The 21,468-nt window shown below is 44.4% G+C and overlaps 1 protein-coding gene across 1 annotated transcript in view; it reads left to right on the top strand.

Moving 5' to 3' along the window:
- Nucleotides 1–21,468, top strand: part of LOC126100311 (UDP-glucosyltransferase 2-like) — a 102,939-nt gene that overhangs the window by 37,456 nt on the left and 44,015 nt on the right. Inside the window, exon 2 of the mRNA XM_049910922.1 lies at nucleotides 20,874–21,111. Coding sequence (XP_049766879.1) covers nucleotides 20,874–21,111 — 238 coding nt within the window. The remainder of the gene's footprint in view (nucleotides 1–20,873; nucleotides 21,112–21,468) is intronic.

The following is a 21,468-nucleotide window of genomic DNA, read 5'->3' as shown; positions in this document are numbered from 1 at the left end:
TCAACCTCTCCGGCAGGTTATGCATGCCATGCCAAAAAAAGTTCTTCTTTTGAAGCGAACCAGTCAGCGAGCCATTTTCGCACATTTTCATACGAATTGAAACGTTGTTCAACGAGAGCGTGTCCCAGTGATGGAAATAGGTAACAATTGGACGGAACCAAGTGTGGAGAATAAACAACATGCCCTAGTATTTCCCAACTGAACGCTTAGATCGTTTCCCTGACCCGTTTTGCTGTGTGTGATGGGGCGTTGTCATGGAGTAATATGACTGTGTTGCCTTTGTCCATATTTCGGTCCTTTTTCACGTAATGCTCGATTTTAATCGATCATTTGCTGTTGATAGCGGCTAGTGTTAACGGTTTCACTAGATTTTAACAGCTCATAATACACTCCTGGAAATGGAAAAAAGAACACATTGACACCGGTGTGTCAGACCCACCATACTTGCTCCGGACACTGCGAGAGGGCTGTACAAGCAATGATCACACGCACGGCACAGCGGACACACCAGGAACCGCGGTGTTGGCCGTCGAATGGCGCTAGCTGCGCAGCATTTGTGCACCGCCGCCGTCAGTGTCAGCCAGTTTGCCGTGGCATACGGAGCTCAATCGCAGTCTTTAACACTGGTAGCATGCCGCGACAGCGTGGACGTGAACCGTATGTGCAGTTGACGGACTTTGAGCGAGGGCGTATAGTGGGCATGCGGGAGGCCGGGTGGACGTACCGCCGAATTGTTCAACACGTGGGGCGTGAGGTCTCCACAGTACATCGATGTTGTCGCCAGTGGTCGGTGGAAGGTGCACGTGCCCGTCGACCTGGGACCGGACCGCAGCGACGCACGGATGCACGCCAAGACCGTAGGATCCTACGCAGTGCCGTAGGGGACCGCACCGCCAATTCCCAGCAAATTAGGGACACTGTTGCTTCTGGGGTATCGGCGAGGACCATTCGCAACCGTCTCCATGAAGCTGGGCTATGGTCCCGCACACCGTTAGGCCGTCTTCCGCTCACGCCCCAACATCGTGCAGCCCGCCTCCAGTGGTGTCGCGACAGGCATGAATGGAGGGACGAATGGAGACGTGTCGTCTTCAGCGATGAGAGTCGCTTCTGCCTTGGTGCCAATGATGGTCGTATGCGTGTTTGGCGCCGTGCAGGTGAGCGCCACAATCAGGACTGCATACGACCGAGGCACACAGGGCCAACACCCGGCATCATGGTGTGGGGAGCGATCTCCTACACTGGCCGTACACCACTGGTGAGCGTCGAGGGGACACTGAATAGTGCACGGTACATCCAAACCGTCATCGAACCCATCGTTCTACCATTCCTAGACCGGCAAGGGAACTTGCTGTTCCAACAGGACAATGCACGTCCGCATGTATCCCGTGCCACCCAACGTGCTCTAGAAGGTGTAAGTCAACTACCCTGGCCAGCAAGATCTCCGGATCTGTCCCCCATTGAGCATGTTTGGGACTGGATGAAGCGTCGTCTCACGCGGTCTGCACGTCCAGCACGAACGCTGGTCCAACTGAGGCGCCAGGTGGAAATGACATGGCAAGCCGTTCCACAGGACTACATCCAGCATCTCTACGATCGTCTCCATGGGAGAATAGCAGCCTGCATTGCTGCGAAAGGTGGATATACACTGTACTAGTGCCGACATTGTGCATGCTCTGTTGCCTGTGTCTATGTGCCTGTGGTTCTGTCAGTGTGATCATGTGATGTGTCTGACCCCAGGAATGTGTCAATAAAGTTTCCCCTTCCTGGGACAATGAATTCACGGTGTTCTTATTTCAATTTCCAGGAGTGTAGATGACACCCTTCTGATCCCACCAAACACAGAGCATTGTCTTGTTTCCAACGCGATTTGGTGTTGCAGTGGAGGTCGTTGGTTTGCCTGGACTCAACCTAGATTTACGACGCTTGCTATTCTCAAAATATATCCATTTTTTCAGCACCTGCCAATATTCGACGGAGAAACTACTTTCTTTTGTATCTGGCGAGCAGCATTTCACAAGTGGTCTTTCGATTTACTTGCTGTCTTTCATTCAGTTCGTGAGGAACCCATTTTCCCACTCTCTGCACCTTTCCAATAGCTTTCATAGAAGAGAAACGGCTTTCTGCGTCACATTCAATTGGTCCGCTTCTTCCTTTTTGAGTATCATCTTCATCCAATAAGACCTGCAATTCGTCTTGAAACTTTTCGGTGGGTATCCGCGCTCGTCGTTTCTCACGTCAAAATCACCACTTTAGAATTTTTTGAGCCACTCGAAACACTGTGTTTTCTCAAGATCATGTTCGCTGAAGGCTTTGACAAGCATTCGATGCGATTCTGCAGCAGTTTTCTTCAAATGATAACTGGATACCAATACTGTCCGCATACTGTTCGCATGCACAAAACTCGACATGTTTAGGGGTTTGAAACAGATACCGATGTACGGAACTCTGGTTACAGTGTGTCGCCATTCGTCGTCAGCTGTTACAGGAAGCAGATGACACTGCAGACGCTGTCTCACTGACGCCTAGCACCAGCTGCAGGGAAATTCCGGTTTCATACTTCTACACCTGGTATTAGCAGAGTGCCAACATTACCATTGTAGTGAAGATGTTTGACGCAGATAATCACAACAGCGTGTGACGACGATATTTCAATGAATTTGACCTGTGTCGAGATTAAACGCGAACAGAAATGTACGACAATGGTAGTGACTGTTTCCGTGCTTAATGAGAATATACAAATTTAGTTAATACAAACTTCCGTGACCTTCGTTAACACGAAACTCCTATTATTTGGATACAACATTACTGAGCAGCCCAAATGCGACTGAAACAAATTCCGTCGCAGTCAAAATCGATTAACGCATATCAGTTATGTCACGCTCATTTAAAATAAAGGTTAGGCTGCTACATTTTTCGACTGCTAGCAATACTATTAATTTAATCTCAGGTGTTTGACTATATATGTAACAAAAGGACAACGTTGCTGATGGCTTGCTGATTCCATAGATACCACACGATCCTTCTGAAATTTAGAAAATGTCGTTCTTGTGAAACGCAACTAGCTGTTAACTCACATGAAGTGTTGAGTGCTATTGATAGGGGATTTCAATTTGACACTGTACCACACAAGCGGCTTGTAGTCAAATTGCGTGCTTATGGAATATTGTCTGTTATTTGACTAGATTCGTGATTTTCTGTCATAGAGGTCACAGTTCGTACTAACTGACGGAAAGTCATAGAGTAAAACTGAAGAACGAAAATCCCCAAGACTGGCAAAGTTTCACGGAAGCTCGAAATTTAGTGTGGACGTCAATGCGAGATGTTTTTAATAGTTTCCACAATGAAATATTGTCTCAAAATATGGCAGAAAACCCTTAGAGATTCTGGTCGTATGTTAAGTACACCAGTGGCAAAAAAAGTCTCCCGCCACTGCGCGAGAGCGATGGAAATGTTACCGATGGTGGTGCCACTAAAGCGGAGTTACTAAATACAGTTTTCCGTAATTCCTTCACGAAAGAAGACGAAGTAAATATTCCAGAATTCGAAACCAGAACATCTGTTAGCCTGAGTGACATAAAAGTAGATATCTTAGGTGTTGCAAAACAACTCAAATCACTTAAGAATGGTCCAGATCAATCAGGTTCCTTTCAGAGTATGCAGACACAATAGCGCCTTTCTTAGCAATCATATACAACTGCTCACTGGACGAAAGGTCTGTTCCTAAAGACTGGAAAGCAGCACAGGTCACACCAATATTCAAGAAAGGAAATAGGAGTAACCCATTGAATTACAGACCCATGTAACTGACCTCAATTTGCAGTATGATTTTGGAGCATATACTGTACTCGAACATTATCAATCACCTTGAAGAAAATGACTTATTGATACATAACCAACACGGATTCAAAAAATATCGTTCTTGTGCTACGCGGCTAGCTCTTTATTCCCATGAAGTAATGAGTGCTGTCGACAAGCGATCTCAGATCGATTCTATATTCCTGGATTTCCAGACGGCTTTTGATACGGTTCCTCACAAATGACTATTAATCAAATTGCGTGCATCTGGAGTATCGTCTCAGTTGTGTGACTGGATTTGTGATTCCCTCTCAGAGAGGTCATAGTTCGTAGTGATCGAGGTAAATCATGGAGTAGAACAGAAGAGATATCTGGCGTTCCGCAAGGTAGTGTCATAGGTCCTTTGCTGTTCCTGATTTACATATGTGATCTAGGTGATAATCTGAGCAGCCCCCTTAGACTCTTTGCAGATGACGCTGTAATTTACCGTCAAGTAAAATCATCAGACGATCAATTCCAATTACAAAATGATCTTGAGAGAATTTCTGTATGGTGCGAAAAGTGGCAGTTGGCACTAAACAAAGAAAAGTGCGAATCATCCACATGGGTACTAAAGGAAATCCGATAAATGTTGGGTATACGATAAATCGCACAAATCTAAGGGCTGTCAATTCAACTAAATACCTAGGAATTACAATTACGAGCAACTTAAATTGGAATGTCCACATAGATAATATTGTGGGGAAGGCGAAACAAAGACTGCACTTTGTTCGCAGAACACTTACAAGATGCGACAAACCCACCAAAGAGACAGCCTACATTACACTTGTCCGTCCTCTGCTGGAATTTTGCTCCACGATGTGGGATCTTCACCAGGTACGATTGACGGAGGACATCGAAAAAGTGCAAAGAAGGGCAGCCCATTTCGTGTTATCGCGCAATTGGTGTGAGAGTGTCACTGATATGATACGCCAGTTGGGGTGGCAGTCACTGAAACAAAGGCGGTTTTCTTTGCGGCGAGATCTATTTACGAAATTTCAATCAACAACTTTCTCTTCCGAATGCGAAAGTATTTTGTTGACACCCACCTACGTAGGGAGAAATGATCATCATAATAAAATAAATCGGAGCTCGAACGGAAAGATTTAGGTATTCCTTTTTCCCACGCGCCATTCGAGGGTGGAATGGTAGAAGAGTCGTTTGAAAATGGTTCGATGAACCATCTGCCAGGCACTTAAGTGTGAATTACCGAGTAACCATGTAGATGTAGAAGTCATTTCTGGCGTTCCCCAAAGCAGTGTTATATGCTCTCTGCTATTCCTTATCTTTATAAACTTTTTAAGAGACAATCTGACCAGCCGTCTTAGGTTGTTTTCGGACGATGTTGTCGTTTATTGTCTAGTGAAGTCATCAGAAGATCAAAACCAAGTGCAAAACAATTTAGATGAGATATCTGTACGGTGTGAAATTTGGAAATTGACTCTAAATAGTGAAAAGTGTGAGGTCATCCACATGAGTCCTGAAAGAAATCCGTTAAACTTCTATTAGACCATGAAGCAGTCAAACAGAAAGGCCGTAAATTCAAATAAATACCTGGGAATTACAATTACGATCAACTTAAATTGGATGAAACACACAGAAAATGTTGTTGGGAAGACTAACCAAAGACTGCGTTTTATTGGTAGCACATTTAGAAAATGTAACAGATCTACTAAAGAGACTGCCTGCGCTTGGCTTATTTGTCCTCTTTTAGAATACTGCTGCGCAATGTGGGATCCTTACCAGACAGGGTTGACGGAGTACATCGAGAAAGTTCAAAGAAGGGCAGCACGTTTTGTATTACCGCGAAATAGGGGAAAGAGCATCACTGAAATGAGACAGGATTTGGGGTGGACATCATTAAAGGCGTTTTTCGTTGCGGCAGAATCTTCTCTCGGAATTACAATCACCAATTTTCTCCTCCGAAGAAGGAAAAAAAATTGTTGACGCCGAGCAACATAGGGAGAAACGATCATCATAATAAAATAAGAGAAATCAGAGCTCGCGCGGAAATATATAATAGGTTTTCGTTTTTCCCGCGCGCTGTACGAAATTGGAATAGTAGAGAATAGTAGGTGGTTCGATTAACCCTCTGCCAGGCACTTAAATGTGATTTGCAGAGTATCCATGTAGATGCAGAAATTGTACTTTTCGATTACTGTGAGATATTTATATTTTCAATGTTGAAACCACTTAAAATCATCAGCCCGTATTTTGCTACCATGAAATGATCTAGAACAGCTAAAGACCATAATAGGATAATAGGTTTCATGGGGAGCTACCCTTTTGGCTAATCCCATAATTAACTCTCATGTTGACAAAAGGATATGTTAGATAATATTGAGATTGAATTACACCACTGTTTTCGAAAGCAACGTTCAATCGTATAATGGTAGAGGACAAAAGGTGTTTCACGTGTGCAACTGTAACCCAAATGCACCAGGTGAGTTAATATTAATAAAATATTAATTGTAATCTTAATTGTACCACATTATTATACAAACTATTTTAATGTACAAAGGAAGAACTCTTGAGTTGAAACAAATATCAATTAAAATAGCATTGCCCATCAGGCACCTTAATTCTACCATGAAGTATATATTTACATTTCATTTTTTTGACTTCGACCCTAATGTGGTGGGGTGAGATCTTAAAAGCTTTTAATTTTGTGAACGTCTTCCAAAATTAGGTTTTCAGCAGTGGGAAAACATGGCCGATGGCTGTTATTGGAACTTCTGTTGCAAACGGTGTTGACCGAACTATATCTTAGTATGAACATACAGTCCGGGACCGAGCAGTGGTTAGCACACTGGACTCGCATTCTGGAGGACCACGGTTCAAACCCGCGTCCTGACATCCTGTTTCAGGTTTTCCGTGATTTTCCTAAATCGCTTCAGGCAAATGCCGGGACGGTTCCTTTGAAAGGGCATGGCAGACTTCCTTCCCTAGACTTCCCTAATGCAATGGGACCGATGATCTCGCTGTTTGGTCCCCTTACCCAACCCAATCAATCAACCGACTTGCCGCAACTTACCACAACGCCCATGCGAATTCTGTCTATAGTTTCAGTTGCGTTGTGGGTTGCCTCTGCACATTCTGAACGGATCCTACAGCTCTCCATTTCTTGTACAAAGCTTTAGTTCTGGTCGTGGGGAGTTTACTACCAAGATATTTCGCTTGAAACAGAACAGTCCTTGATGGAGCCTGTCTTCATCAATTCATTATTCTAAGGCAAGCTGCCCCATTTTAGTAACAGCTCAGCCGTACGAACTTCTCACAACTACTAATGCACTTAAACGCAGTTGCACTCAACTTTTCGATAAAAATCAGTGTAGCCAACTTTCGAGACAATGTTGCCACTTCACAAGCAGTTCGACAAGATATGATTAACCGGTGCATGAGGCGTACCGATCCTCTGTGGGACACCCTGTATGAGAGACGTCGTATTAGGCACATGGTCATGTTTATTTCATAACGAAGTGTAGTACACACTTGAAATTTCGTAAGAGGGAAAGGAAGGGATCAGCAAACCACCTCCACTAGGGCGTTGCCAAAAGTAGCGATGTAGTATTCCTGCATCTGCCCCCCCCCCTTTTCCCCCTCCCCCTCTCCCACACGCTCATTCCCTGAGTATGGAACCACTTTCATTTGTTGACTGCACGCACAGTTACCACGCAGCATTTAATCTCGCGGTGGGCATGTTTTAGATAATCAGTAGAGACGTCATACACTGTCCTGTGTGCTTCCAGTGTGTTCCGAAACACACAATATTGTAGAGTTGCAAGAGCGGAAGCGGATCATTTTCTTTGTCCCTGCACTCACCACAATTAAACTTACTTGATTTATTTCTGGGGAGTCATGTCAGTTAGTGTTTATGAAACACATACCATTTATGAACCTTTTTGTTCCACGAGGTACAGATCTACGTTAGAGAAAATGCTCGTGTCACATGTACTAAACTTTATCGGGATTCATTCCGACTGCAAGTTGTAATCCGCTATTCGCGAGTAATTAGGGAACTTGGAGCGCGAAATGAGGAGCAGCGAAGCATTCGTAAAATGCAGTTTCGCCAAGTGTCTTGGCCAGCTGCTGAGGCTGCCGTACGGCGTTTGGTACTTCACATCATGGAACCTATGGAACCTGCACACAATAAGTTCCCATATTTGAGCCCGGTAATCACAAAAATAAATATAAAATTAACGGAAAAGGCATTACAAGGAGTTTTACAAACTTTACAGGGCCAGTACTGCATCTCTTATGAGACTACCGAATTTTTCAAGAGAGTTCTACAGACAGCTCAAAAAGTACTTCAAATCTGCTTTTGTTATTGGAAAGAGGATCACGAATTGATCTTAGTTTGCAAGTGCTACTTTCTTGATACGTGTTTGATGCCCCCAAGTTATTTCTGCGCAGTGTCCACTTCGAAACCGCACTTCTATGCTTGCTTCTCTTCTTGTTCGATTCTTGGCTCAATTCTAACGCATTACCTGAATGACAACCTCAATGTCCATCCGAATAATCTCAATTTACGCCATATTGAAGAAAGTGCCACTAGAATTTTGGCAGGAGCGATTGGAAACTGCAGCGGACGGCACTGTTGCTGTATGAGCCGCTATGCCAGTTCCCATGGCGTCACTTTAGTTGATTCGTGGAAACCCTGCTTTATGCTCGCTGTGTGCACTGCACGGTCAGTGGTCTGACATTAACCCAGTCACGTGTGACGGCCGTTCCAATTTACGACCGGAGCGTTCTTCCTTCATTCGTGTTAAAGCAGGATATGCAGTGCGAAGGTAAAAAGTATACAAGCAACCAAATCTCATGTCTGACAAGAACACAATCGTTAGCGAGGTTTTTTATTCCTTTTGTCAATTGTTCTTCGATATTGTCTGTTCACACCATCCCGTCCACTGCGGATGTTCACCTGTCTATTGAGCCAGTTTCATCCCATATTTTTAGTAAAATTTCACACAGTAGCTGCTCTTCAACGCACTAGGGAACAACCTGACTTGGTAGAATACAGGGTGTATTATAGAGTCGTTCGATTTTAAAAAGAAAATGTAACTTACGTTATTTGAGATGTACGTGAACAACATACTGTTGGAAAGAGCAAACTCTAGAGTTTTACATGGTTCCCCAGCCCTGTGTGTGTGCCCACTTCCATTCTAGTAAAAATGGTGTCGGTACAACAGAAAGCGTTTTGTGTACGTTTTGCGCAGTGTGGGTCAGTAATAACTGTAAGCGTGGGGGTCAGGGATTTTCTCTGCCTCGTGATGACTGGGTGTTGTGTGCTGTCCTTGGGTTAGTTAGGTTTAAGTAGTTCTAAGTTCTAGGGCACTGATGACCATAGATGTTAAGTCCCATAGTGCTCAGAGCCATTTGAACCATTTTTTTGGTTAAGCGTGGCTTTCGTACTAGCTGTCGTGTGGATCCTCCTACAGCACAGAGCATTAGACGATGGCACGAACAGGTGGTTAGTGTAAAGTAAATCGCTGGACCATCGCCGAGTGCCCGACACAGACATCGAACGCATCTGCCATAGTTTCACAGAGTCTGTAGAAATCTGTTCGCCGTGCAGCTCGACAGTGCATTATGCTCCCAGTGTCCGTCTGGCGTGTGTTGCGTTGACGTTTACAGATGAAACCATACAAAATTCAGCTACTGCAAGCTTTTCGTGAAGGTGACAAGGAACAACGTGCAGAGTTCTGTAGTTTCGTTCTTGGCAACATGGAGGATGACAGTTTCCTTCCTCGCTTAGTGTTTCGTGACGAGGCAGCGTTCCATTTCATTGGAAACGTGAACTGTCACAATGTGAGAATGTGGGGTACGGAACAACCGCATGAAGTCTTAAAACATGAGACGGACTCTCCACAATTTAATGTGTTTTGTGCAGTTTCACGGGAAAAGGGGTGCGATCAATTTTTCTTTGCCGAGAACACTGTTACAGGAAGCACATATTTCGACATGCTTGAGAACCTTCTTTTCTCACAGTTCGACTGATTCGAACGACTTAATTTACCAACAAGATGGGGCACCACCACCACACTGGCATCTCGAAGTGCGGGAATTTTTAAATCAAAGGATTACTGAACGATGGATCGGTCGCACCGAACCAAATGATTCAGCCTTACATAGTCACTGGACCTCATTGTTTGTGAGTAGTTCTTGTGGAGGATTATAAATGACTCTGTTTATGTGCCTTCGTTACCATCAACAATGAATGAACTGAGACCTCGCATAACAGCAGCTGTGGAAGCTGTAACTCAAGACATGCTCGCTGCAGTGTGGGAACAGTTTAAATACCGCACTGACATATGAGGTGCGCTCAAGGGGGGCGTACTGAACACCTACGAAAAGGTGTCTCCCGTTCATCAAAAACCAAATTCATTGCTAATGTTTACTAGTTTCAGAAATATAGACGTGTCATATCTGATGATTCTTTTTTATACACCCTGTGTAATAGTAGTAGTTTAATATAATATAGCTCAGGTCATGAAAAATTGATTAAAACTGTACTTAAGGAAATAAATGATGTGGGATATAATGACAGTATATCGAACGTGTAGCTTTCTAACTTACACAGATTACATTACTCATAAAAACAGTGTGTCGTCTGTAGGGGGGGTTTGAAGCATAAAAAGAACAAACCATCGTCGTTCTCAGTAGCCTCATACCTCCTCTGCCATTTAAGAAGTTCGGTGCTGAGGGTACACTAAACCCCAGTTTATCGAACTCGTTGCTGTGAAGGCTAATCCCCTGCCACAACTGGTCAGTCCATAGCCAGCCCTAACTTTCTGTAGGCTCCTTTGCAGGCGAATCTGCACTCCATGGCTTGCCCTCTGTTGGCCGCACCGCAAAACCGAGAGCACTATTCGGGCAACGGCGACTGACTGCTGTACGAAATATAGAAGGGAGTCGAGTCCTCCACAGTGTAGGGTAGATAGACGTAGTTTAATGACCGCAGGGCTTACATTCACGGCAATTGTGCGAATAGTCTGCACTCCAGTCGACAGATGTATTTGCCGGAGACAAGACGCCAACTTGCCTTCGATAGCGGCAGGGCGCTACCATCAGAGACCTTGTATAGGAAGCTGTGCAGAACCGAGAAAAACCTACTCCACTGAGACTTTGCTCGTGGTACCAGGTATCTTTAAGTGTGAAACTAATGAAGTGAAAGTTGTGTTATACTCATTAGGCGAAACTCTGTAAGCCAACCTTGGCCTGAACACGTTGTAAGTAGGCTGTTTATGTTTTTATGTTGGTAACGCCACGTTGCGCTCTGTATGAAAATCACTGGCTTTGCTGCGTGCAGTCTGTGGCTGGTTTGCATTGTTGGAATATTTGCTATTGTAGTGTTGGGCAGTTGAATGTGAACAGCGCGTAGCGTTGCGCAGTTGGAGGTGAGTCGCCAGCAGTGGTGGATGTGGGGAGATGGCAGAATTTTGAGAGCGGACGATCTGGACGTGTGTCCATCAGAAAGAGTAAATTTGTAATAATGGATATCATGAACTGAGAATATATATATATATGACTTTTGATCATTATTAAGGTAAATACATTGTTTGTTCTCTATCAAAATCTTTCACTTGCTAACTGTGCCTATCAGTAGTTAGTGCCTTCAGTAGTTAGGATCTTTATTTAGCTGGCAGTATTGGCGCTCGCTGTATTGCAGTAGTTTGTGCAACGAAGATTTTTGTGAGGTAAGTGATTCATGAAAGGTATAATTTATTGTTAGTCAGGGCCATTCTTTTGTAGGGATTATTCAAAGTCAGATTGCGTTGCGCTAAAAATATTGTGTGTCAGTTTAGTGATGATCAGAATAAGTAAAGAGAGAAATGAAACTTCCTGGCAGATTAAAACTGTGTGCCCGACCGAGACTCGAACTCGGGACCTTTGCCTTTCGCGGGCAAGTGCTCTACCAACTGAGTTACCGAAGCACGACTCACGCCCGGTACTCACAGCTTTACTTCTGCCAGTACCTCGTCTCCTACCTTCCAAACCTTACAGAAGCTCTCCTGCGAAACTTGCAGAACTAGCACTTGCCCGCGAAAGGCAAAGGTCCCGAGTTCGAGTCTCGGTCGGGCACACAGTTTTAATCTGCCAGGAAGTTTCATATCAGCGCACACTCCGCTGCAGAGTGAAAATCTCATTCTGGAAAGAGAGAAATGTCTGAGTACGTTCAGTTTTGCTCAGCTGTTTGAAAATCAAATAACGCAAGGGGTTTATCAGCATATTAATTCACAAATTTTTCTACGGGGAGGTTTCAATGTGAAACTGTAATCTCTCGAACGCTGGACTGTCTCCTCCAGCATTTAATGGTTCCACCTTGGAACTTATGTAGAAGTGGCTGTGCTTTTTGTTGCCCTAAAAACACACGGAAGACATGCTCGTCATGGGCTCCGCTTTGCAATGGGACGCGAACTATAATTTTCTACATCACCATCGTTGCTGTGCAATACGAGTGTGGTTATTTGTGCCAGACTGTTTTCCGATAGTAAACGTGAAGTATGAGTCGTAAGGTAAAGTGAGTCAAGAAATCTATTTCAGTGTAATTTTTGTATTGAAATGGTTCAAATGGCTCCGAGCACTATGCGACTTAACATCTGAGGTCATCAGTCCCCTAGAACTTAAAACTACTTAAACCTAACTAGCCTAAGGATATCACATACATCCATGCCCGAGGCAAGATTAGAACCTGCGACCTTAGCAGTCGCGCTGTTCCGGACTGAAGCGCCTAGAACCGCTCGGCCACCGCGGTCGGCTTTTGTATTGAATCTAAGTAAGCAATGGTTAAAGGGCTCCATTTTCATATAAGTATATTCCTCTTTCAAATAAATTTCATTTTGGCCACGTGGGGGCCGGCATGAAATGCAGAGTGTGTGTGTTTGAGGTTTATGGGCGCTAAACAGCGTGATCATCAGCGCACAGAAATGCAGAAATCGTACTATTACAGCATCACTCACATTCGCCAGATTTCTTTACAGTAAAAGTGTTTAAGACTTCCTGAACACATCCATGACGAGAAATCTCAGGCAGTCTGTTAACACTGAACTTGTTTAACTCGACAGCGTGTAGCCACTATTTAAATGCACCAAATAACATCAGGGGACGCCCAGGATGAAAGTCTGACTCTCTGTAATTATCATAAGTTTTCTTACGTGTTGAGTCTTGTACAGCAAGGAACAGGATGTAGTTATGGATGGCCGGTATCCTCTTTCTACAACACAGATCCACATATAGATTAATACAGTTCTTTATTACATGAACTGGAAACTTTACATAGCTTGAATACAGTCCATGTGGTGTGGTACAACCTCATCAGTAACAGTCCTCTTGCAGACTGATGTAATGTAGCTATTAAAAACTGCAGTTTCTCACTGCCAGTAAAGTACAATTCTGGTTGAGGTAAACTTCTCCCACGATAGTCTCTAAACTGGTGGCTATGTACTGTCGTAGCCCGTGATAAATTAAACGCGCTCTGTCAGTAAACTCACAGACGCCAAACTTTGATTGATTTAGGCGCGCCAGTTAGCGGTGGCGGCCTAAATACAGGCTGTGCAGAGGGCGTTGGCGGCGTGTTGCTTGTGGGCGTCTCTCTGGCCTCTCTCGTGATAGGTGCACTTCATCCAGCGCCTACCAATCGATCTTCGCGCTTCATCTTTGCCAACCAGTGTGCTGGCAACAGCTTACGCTAGCACAGTATGAAATCAATCTATGCGCTAAAAAGTACTCACGTGTACTTAATGCTAGCATCCACGCGACTACCGTGAAGTGGTTACAAATCATGAATGGGATATTAAGAGAATAACTCACTACATTATTATTGAGCGGTAAATGTATTACGAAATATTGATGGCTGAGGCATGTGTAACAGTATTTGCACATGTCAACACATTCAGCATACAGAGGTGGGGGAAAAGCAGTGGCTGTTGGTTAGTCTACACCACACTTGGTGTCCAGGCAACAGGAATCCCATGTGCCTTCCACAGGTTCTATCTACTTGCTGGTTAACTTGGCCAGACGACCCCTGGCATCACCTAATACCATCCTAACAAATATTGCCCTAGAGATCAATCGCATGTTTGTGTTCAGGTACAAGACTCATTGATTGAGGTAGCAGATGGTACTGTAGTCTTAGTTGGACCACCTGGCTATATGTGGTCCAGTCGCATTAAGTCTGAACCACCACCTTTTGCAGTGTGGACATGCAGGAAGTGTGTCAGTGAGGGTGTGGAAGGTGGGATGTGGGCCCTTGCTACCTCAGCCTACCATGGTCAGCTGCTGTATGTTTCTTAGTCGACGGTCCTTTGTGCGAACAGCTCCGTCGAGGTGCTCCCACAGATTCTCGACTGGGTTTAAATCTGGGGAGTTTGGTGACCAAGGGAGTATGGTAAACTCATCGTGCTGCTCTTTGAACCACACACATACCTGTCAGCTGTGTGAAACATTGTGTTCTCTTGCTGATACATGGAATTTTGCTGAGGAAGAAACAAACTGTGTGTAGGGGTGGACATTGTCACCAAGGATAAGAACGAAAAATGAAATGATTGTATGGCATGATTGGCTGGGATCGTCTGCCCCGGCAGCTGTATGGTTAGCGCGACAGAATGTCAATCCGAAGGGCCCGGGTTAGATTCCCGGCTGCGTCGGAGACTTTCTCCGCTCAGGGACTGGGTGTTGTGTTGTCCTAATCATCATCATTTCATCCCAATCGACGCGCAAGTCACCGAAGTGGCGTCAAATCGAAAGACTTGCACCAGGCGAACGGTCTGTCCGATGGGAGGACCTCGTCACACGAATTTTTTTTTTATTGGCTGGGATGTCCCATTTGGGTTTGGCTCCCACGTGTAAGTCTTATTTCATTTGGCGCCACATTGGGCGACCTGGTCCGATGAGGATGAAGTGATGATAACTCAACACCCAGTCCTCAAGTGGATAAAATCTCCGACCAACCTGGGAATCGAACCTGGGCCCAGTGCCTGGGGGGGGTAATTATGGTAGCACCCCAGCTAACCAGGCGGCAGGATAGAAATACATTTGGGTTGATCTGCTGTGCCATCCAAAATGGCGATAGCACAAAAGGAATGCCATGAAAACATTCACCAGATCATAATTCTCCATCTGGCTTGCACCATTCCGATGACTGTTGCAGGTCCATACTAGCCAAAAACTGTCAGATGGAGCATAAAACGTGATTCCTCTGAAATGGCCACCAGTCTCCACTTAGTGGACGTCCAGTTGCAATATTGCCATACAAATTCGAGTCCTTATCGTCAATGAACACCAATCAGCATTGGTGCATGAACCAGGCACCTCCTGTGGAGGCCCATAGACAGCAAAGTTTGCTGAACAGTCGCTGGGGAGAGACTGTGGGTAGCATCTAGGTTCATCTGAGTGGTCAGTTGGTCAACAGTTGCACGTCTGTACACATCGCTGTAGTCTTCTTTCACCTCTGTCGTGTATGGCCTATGGTGCACCATAGTTGCCTCAGTACTGGTTTTGGTTAGTGTCATTATGCTATAAACAGCATTATGCCATAAACAGTGGACTTTAACCATGGCGGCATGTGAACAGTTTAGAAACTAAGCAATTTCGGAAATAGTTCCACCCTTGGTCTTGAAAGCCAATGATCAAGCCCTTTTGGATTTCAGATAAATCACTCCATTTCCACATTACAGTGACTACACTGTTTTCTGCATCGCCAACCCACATTATATCCAGTCCGCTGTGAGTGCTGCCACCTACTGTCTGAATGGCTCTTGCATGTTGATCTCGAACATAAGCTGTGGTCACAAAAATGTTACTGGACACTGTATATAAGACCTATGTAACAAACATAGGAGAATAGTTGTAATAAATTCTTCATCACAAAATTATTAAATATTTATGTGATACTTACCAGTCCAGTAAAGACTATAGAACAAACAATGCACTAAGGTGTAAAAGCTGGAGTGCTTGGCCACTATGGTGGGTGGTGGAAATGAGTTATCAGAGGTCAGGTAGCCAGCCGTGCACAACCCTGGGTGGGCTGGCAGTGGAGTCGCGAGTGGATTCCTGGTTGTTGTCCAGCATTTCGTCATGAAAACAGCATCGTTAAAACATCCACCTATTGTTCAGCAAAACTAAAACGTCATGATGCTCGGAGGAGCCAATGCCCCAACGTACACCATTGGCAAGAAGGCACTGAGGTTTGCGAGTGTCTTGTCTCTGGCCACCCCTGACATCATTCGGCCAGTGAAGTGGAAATGGCAGCCACTCTGCAAGTATGCTGAATCCAGCAGTAGGTGGCAGTTCGTGGTGGTGGCTGCACAGTGTAGGGGCAGTCACACGAGCTGGGGCAGGATGCAGTGGGGCGCACAGAACCGTGCTACGGATCCATTGTGTAGGAGGTGGCAGTCCACACAAGAGGAGGCAGCGAAGAGTTCGCCTGCACAGGTGATGGCGGACGAATGGCTGCACGGCCTTGTGCTCGGACTGTAGATCACAAGGATAGGAAGCCAGTGCTGACTTGCGTGGGCCCTCAGGGGCCCCAACTGTTGGTGGGCACTGAGTCATCAGCATTGGACTCCACGAGAAGAGCAGGATCGCAGCTAGCAGTTGTAGAGTCCAGGAGTGGCAGGAAGTGTATACGAGTGGACTTGTAAACCAGCTTAACCCCCTCCCTCCCCTGCCCACAGAGATGGAGGATGTCTAGAAATGAGCCGTATTTATATGGGCGTGGCCCTTGTTTTGTCAAAACATTGGTTCCCGCCATGTAAACCGCAACAGAGTCACAGCTGAGATGTGAAGCCATCAGGTCACCCACACTGCACACTGTCTTTCTGCTGGTCCCTTTGTTGGCCAGGCTATGTGGTAACCTCTCGATGCCATGGTGGCAGTACTTGCTGCCATCAGCAGGTCGCCCCAGATGTGTGTACCTGGCACGCCCCCATCTGACGGATCTTCACGAGACTCTTGCGTTTCCCCTGACAGCGTCTTTGGTATGCAACTGTGCCAATTAAATTAGTTGCGGCGCAACAACCATAAGCGATGACTTTAAACATAACACAGACAACAGTGAGGCCATAATAACACTGCTAGACTTAAGCAAAGCATTTGACACTGTCAGCTTTGATATACTGCTGGGAAACAGCAAATGGCAGGTAGTGCCTTGAAGTGGGCCAAAAGCGAATTGAGAAATAGACAGCAGGGTGGTGTCTGGGGGGTTAATCTTCAGAACTGTGGGTCTCGAAGATACGTGTGTGTCAAATTTCAACACAGTCATCTGTAATGGTGAATAGTGCTCTTTCAGGTGCTAATCATTGCAGTTAAGTCTAAGGTTTACATGGTGAATAGAATCTTCTGCACTGGCTGGTGAAATACTATTAGTACAGTTAGCACTGGTTATCCATCAATATAGATGCATCCTCAGGTGATAGGTGTTATAAACAGTCGTGGCGCGGCAAAATGATTGCTTAGAGCAAAGTCCCATAATTCGTTGTCAGCCGGCCACTGTGGCCGAGCGGTTCTAGGCGCTTCAGTCCGGAGCCGCGCTGCTGCTACGGTCGCAGGTTCGAATCCTGCCTCAGGCATGGATGTGTGTGATGTCCTTAGGTTAGTTAGGTTTAAGTAGTTGTAAGTTCTAGGGGACTGATGACCTCAGAAGTTGAGTCCCATAGTGCTTAGAGCCATTTGAACCATTTTTTGTTAAAATAGAAACAGATAGCGCGCTAAAAGCAAGAATCCATGACTAAATTGATTGGGACCATGGAGCATCATGCCTTAGCTTAGAAGTGTTTGGCGCCAGCGTGAGCTGTACTTATGAGTCAGTATTACGAGCCACGTGAGCAACGTGCCGCTAGAACGAGTCTCCAACTGAAGTAAGGGTTACAGTCATTCTGTGCGTGTCTAAATTTACACCCTACATTAATATCGGTTTCGATCTGAAAAGATGCTATTAAACTTAGTGGCAGGTTAAAACTGTGTGCTGGACCAAGACTCGAGCCCAGAATATCAAATTTCGTTTTAGATAAGCTAAATCATTATGGGGGCAGTGCACAAATGGTTTAATTCATACTTAACTGGAAGAATGCAGAAAGTTGAAATAAGTGGTTCATGTAATGTTAAAACAACAGCTGATTCCTCAAACTGGGGGGGGGGGGGGGGGCTGCTATCAAGTACGGGGTCCCACAGGGTTCATCTTAGGTCCTTTACTGTTCTTGATATACATTAATGACTTACCATTCCACATTGATGAAGATGCGAAGTTAGTTCTTTTTGCTGATGATACAAGTATAGTAATAACATCCAAAAAGCAAGAACTCAGTGATGTAATTGTAAATGATGTAATTGTAAATGATGTTTTTCACAAAATTATTAAGTGGTTCTCAGCAAAAGAACTTTCTTTAAATTTTGATAAAACATAGTATATACAGTTCCGTACAGTAAATGGCACAACTCCAGTAATAAATATAGACTTTGAACAGAAGTCTGTAGCTAAGGTAGAATTTTCAAAATTTTTAGGTGTGTCCATTGATGAAGAGGTTAAACTGGAAGCAACAAATTGATGGTCTGCTGAAACGTCTGAGTTCAGCTACGTATGCTATTAGGGTTATTGCAAATTTTGGTGATAAGAATCTCAGTAAATTAGCTTACTATGCCTACTTTCATTCACTGCTTTCGTATGGCATCATATTCTGGGGTAATTCATCGTTGAGTAGAAAAGTATTCATTGCTCAAAAACGTGTTATCAGAATAATTGCTGGAGCCCACCCACGGTCATCCTGCAGACATCTATTTAAGGATCTACGGATCCTCACAGTATATATATTCACTTATGAAATTTGTTGTTAATAATCCAATCCAGTTCAAAAGTAATAGCAGTGTGCATAGCTATAACACCAGGAGAAAGGATGATCTTCACTATGCAGGGTTAAATCTGACTTTGGCACAGAAAGGGGTAAATTATGCTGCCACAAAAGTCTTTGGTCACCTACCAAACAGCATCAAAAGCCTGACAGATAGCCAACTAACATTAAAAAATAAATTAAAAGAATTTCTAGATAACAACTCCTTCTACTCATTGACTGAATTTCTAGATAAAAATTAAGGAAAAAAAAACTTAAACATTAGTGTCATGCAATATTTTGTGTAATGTAATATCTTGTACATACATCTTTTATTAACCTGACACGTTCCACATCATTACGAATACCGCGAATTGATGGCTTAGCCTCAGGCTACGGGACTGTTCCCAAATGAATCTTTCACATAGTGGTATGTCCACTGGTTTGAAACCACTTGTAACACCGGAAATGCATATCCTCCTATTTCCATCTATTGTACTATAATTTTGTTTTCCTTATTTTTGTTACCTGAATATGACATTTCTGTGTCTTTACATATTGTAATTGTTTTACTATTTGTATATATAAAATTTTATGCATTTATGTCGATGTATAATTGGTTTGTTTTGTAAATATTATTTGTATTTTTACGCTGGGTCTTGCCTACGGAAAACTGCTATCGAACGATTACATCGATAGGTCGTGTGAAGAATCAAAGTGTGTAGGATCTTTGGTAGTGTTAACTCTGCCGCGTGGAGCGCGGGCTGAGCAGAGGGAATCTGGCTGGATTAGCGATTGGAGCAGGAGTGTTGTGTGAAGCTCCCGCGAGTTGCCACGCTTTCGGGGTTTGGCAGCATGTAATTGCGCTCGACTTGCGATGATAGTTTCTGACATGGTGTCGCGGACGGGAAGCATTAGCTGGCGCACATCAAGAGCCCGTTTCGCCTGGTGACCGTGTCGAGAAGAAGGCGAGCCAACATCCAGCTTCTGCAACAGCGACGGCCGACAATGAGTGACTGTCGCCACCTCCTCGATCGACGGCTTCAAACCTTCAATCAACCGACAAGGAAGACTGGACGCACGTTAAGTTTTAGAACTGTATGGCAGACCTCAGCTTTTAAAACTGTTCAAATCACAAAATTACAGCAACGTAGCATGAACCCTTGTTGCTCATTGTCCCAATTGCATTACCAAGCAGGGTCCCTTCCTTTTGCGGAATGAACCCGAGTGTCGTTGAAATTCAAACGCCAGCATTAAAGTAACATTATCCTTTTCCACTTCTTTAATTTCAAAGTTCAGTTAAGGTATTCATAGCTGGCTACAGTATTCAGATTACACAAGCACAAATTAAGAGTGCGAGTTTTGTTACCGTGTTTTAGCTTACCTGTGAGTGCAGCTCAGCTTGGTATGTACTAAATTTTACTATTGTTAATTGTTCAGAATCATTTAATTCAAGTTCAAAGTTAAATCCCTTATTTCTAAATTGCGTAGATTCAAGTGGCTTTTGAAATGATTGTTGAGGTAGTCCAAGACTAACCGTATTTTACTGAATTTCGATGTGCTTCAGAAAGAAAGCTCACTATTAACTTCAGTCACTAAATTAACTTTCAATTTTCCTGTTTTATTAATTCTTTTGCTAAATTAAGTCAGGGTGTAGCGAAATTTATTACTTCTGACAAACTTTGTTTTCACACTACACGTGTCAACCTTCAGTTGCCACGCTTCTAGTGCTAATTATATGTGTAATAACCTTTCTTTTTCAGTTACTATATTAATTGTCCTTAGGACTGGCGACCGTAACTTCCCCCAAATCTCAAATACCTAATTACCGCTTGTTAATTGTTAACGTAACGAGTGCACATTTACTTTCTGTATTAACTTTACCCCTTTTCAAAATTAATTTCCACCAGTTTCATTAGCACTTTTCCTTTCATTTAGATGTAACCCTTTCCTCCCTCTTTACCAACAGATTAACTTCGGTGACGATTGCTTTTCCCAAATTTCCATTAGGTACACGCGGTTTAATTTTTCACTGTCATTAAAGTCGATAAGAGGGGGAGAGGTTACACACTTCGCAGAATAAGACTGTGCCAAGCTGGGATTCGTACCTGGTACTCTCTCTCTTGGGAAACACTCTTACCGACTGGCGGCGTATCCAGGAAGGTAGGAGAGAGACCTAGACTGGGGTTGGAGTTGACCAGTGTTTTACTTTTGCAGATATCAGAACTGGCCGTCGCTGCGGTCGTGGCGCTGTGCTGCGCCCAGACGTGTGCGGGAGCCAACATCCTGGCCGTGTTCCCGCACGACGGCAAGAGCCACTGGATAGTCTTCCGCGAGCTGCTGGCCGAGCTCTCCAGGAAGGGCCACCGCGTCACCGTGCTGACGCGCTTCGTGGAGGAGGGGCACCCGGGCTGGGACGTCATACCCCTCAAGGCTCGCATGGGAAGCGACGACGGTAAATGCACACTTCCTTTCTCCACGAGTGTCTTCCCTGCATGTCGAACACACTCTCGTCCTGCAATCGAGTGACGAACAACCCACCAAAGGTCCGAGCAATATTGGCTGGACGAACCAGCCACACCTCCCACAACTATGACCTCTCCACGTTTTAAAACTGGCCTACACATTCAGCTAACACATTAAAAGTATCTTGTATCAACCCGACTGTAAAGTAACATCATAATCCCAACTACTAGCCATACATCAGAAAGATCACAACACTCTAGGGCTTCTAACTAACGCAACATGGCAGTTTCATCTCTCACCCATCCTCCAAACCATCAAAGTCTTGACTGGACCTATCCTTTCCTAT

Source organism: Schistocerca cancellata, chromosome 9 (assembly GCF_023864275.1).
Source record: "Schistocerca cancellata isolate TAMUIC-IGC-003103 chromosome 9, iqSchCanc2.1, whole genome shotgun sequence".
Lineage (NCBI taxonomy): Eukaryota > Metazoa > Arthropoda > Insecta > Orthoptera > Acrididae > Schistocerca > Schistocerca cancellata.
This window is presented reverse-complemented; position numbering and strand designations above follow the sequence as displayed.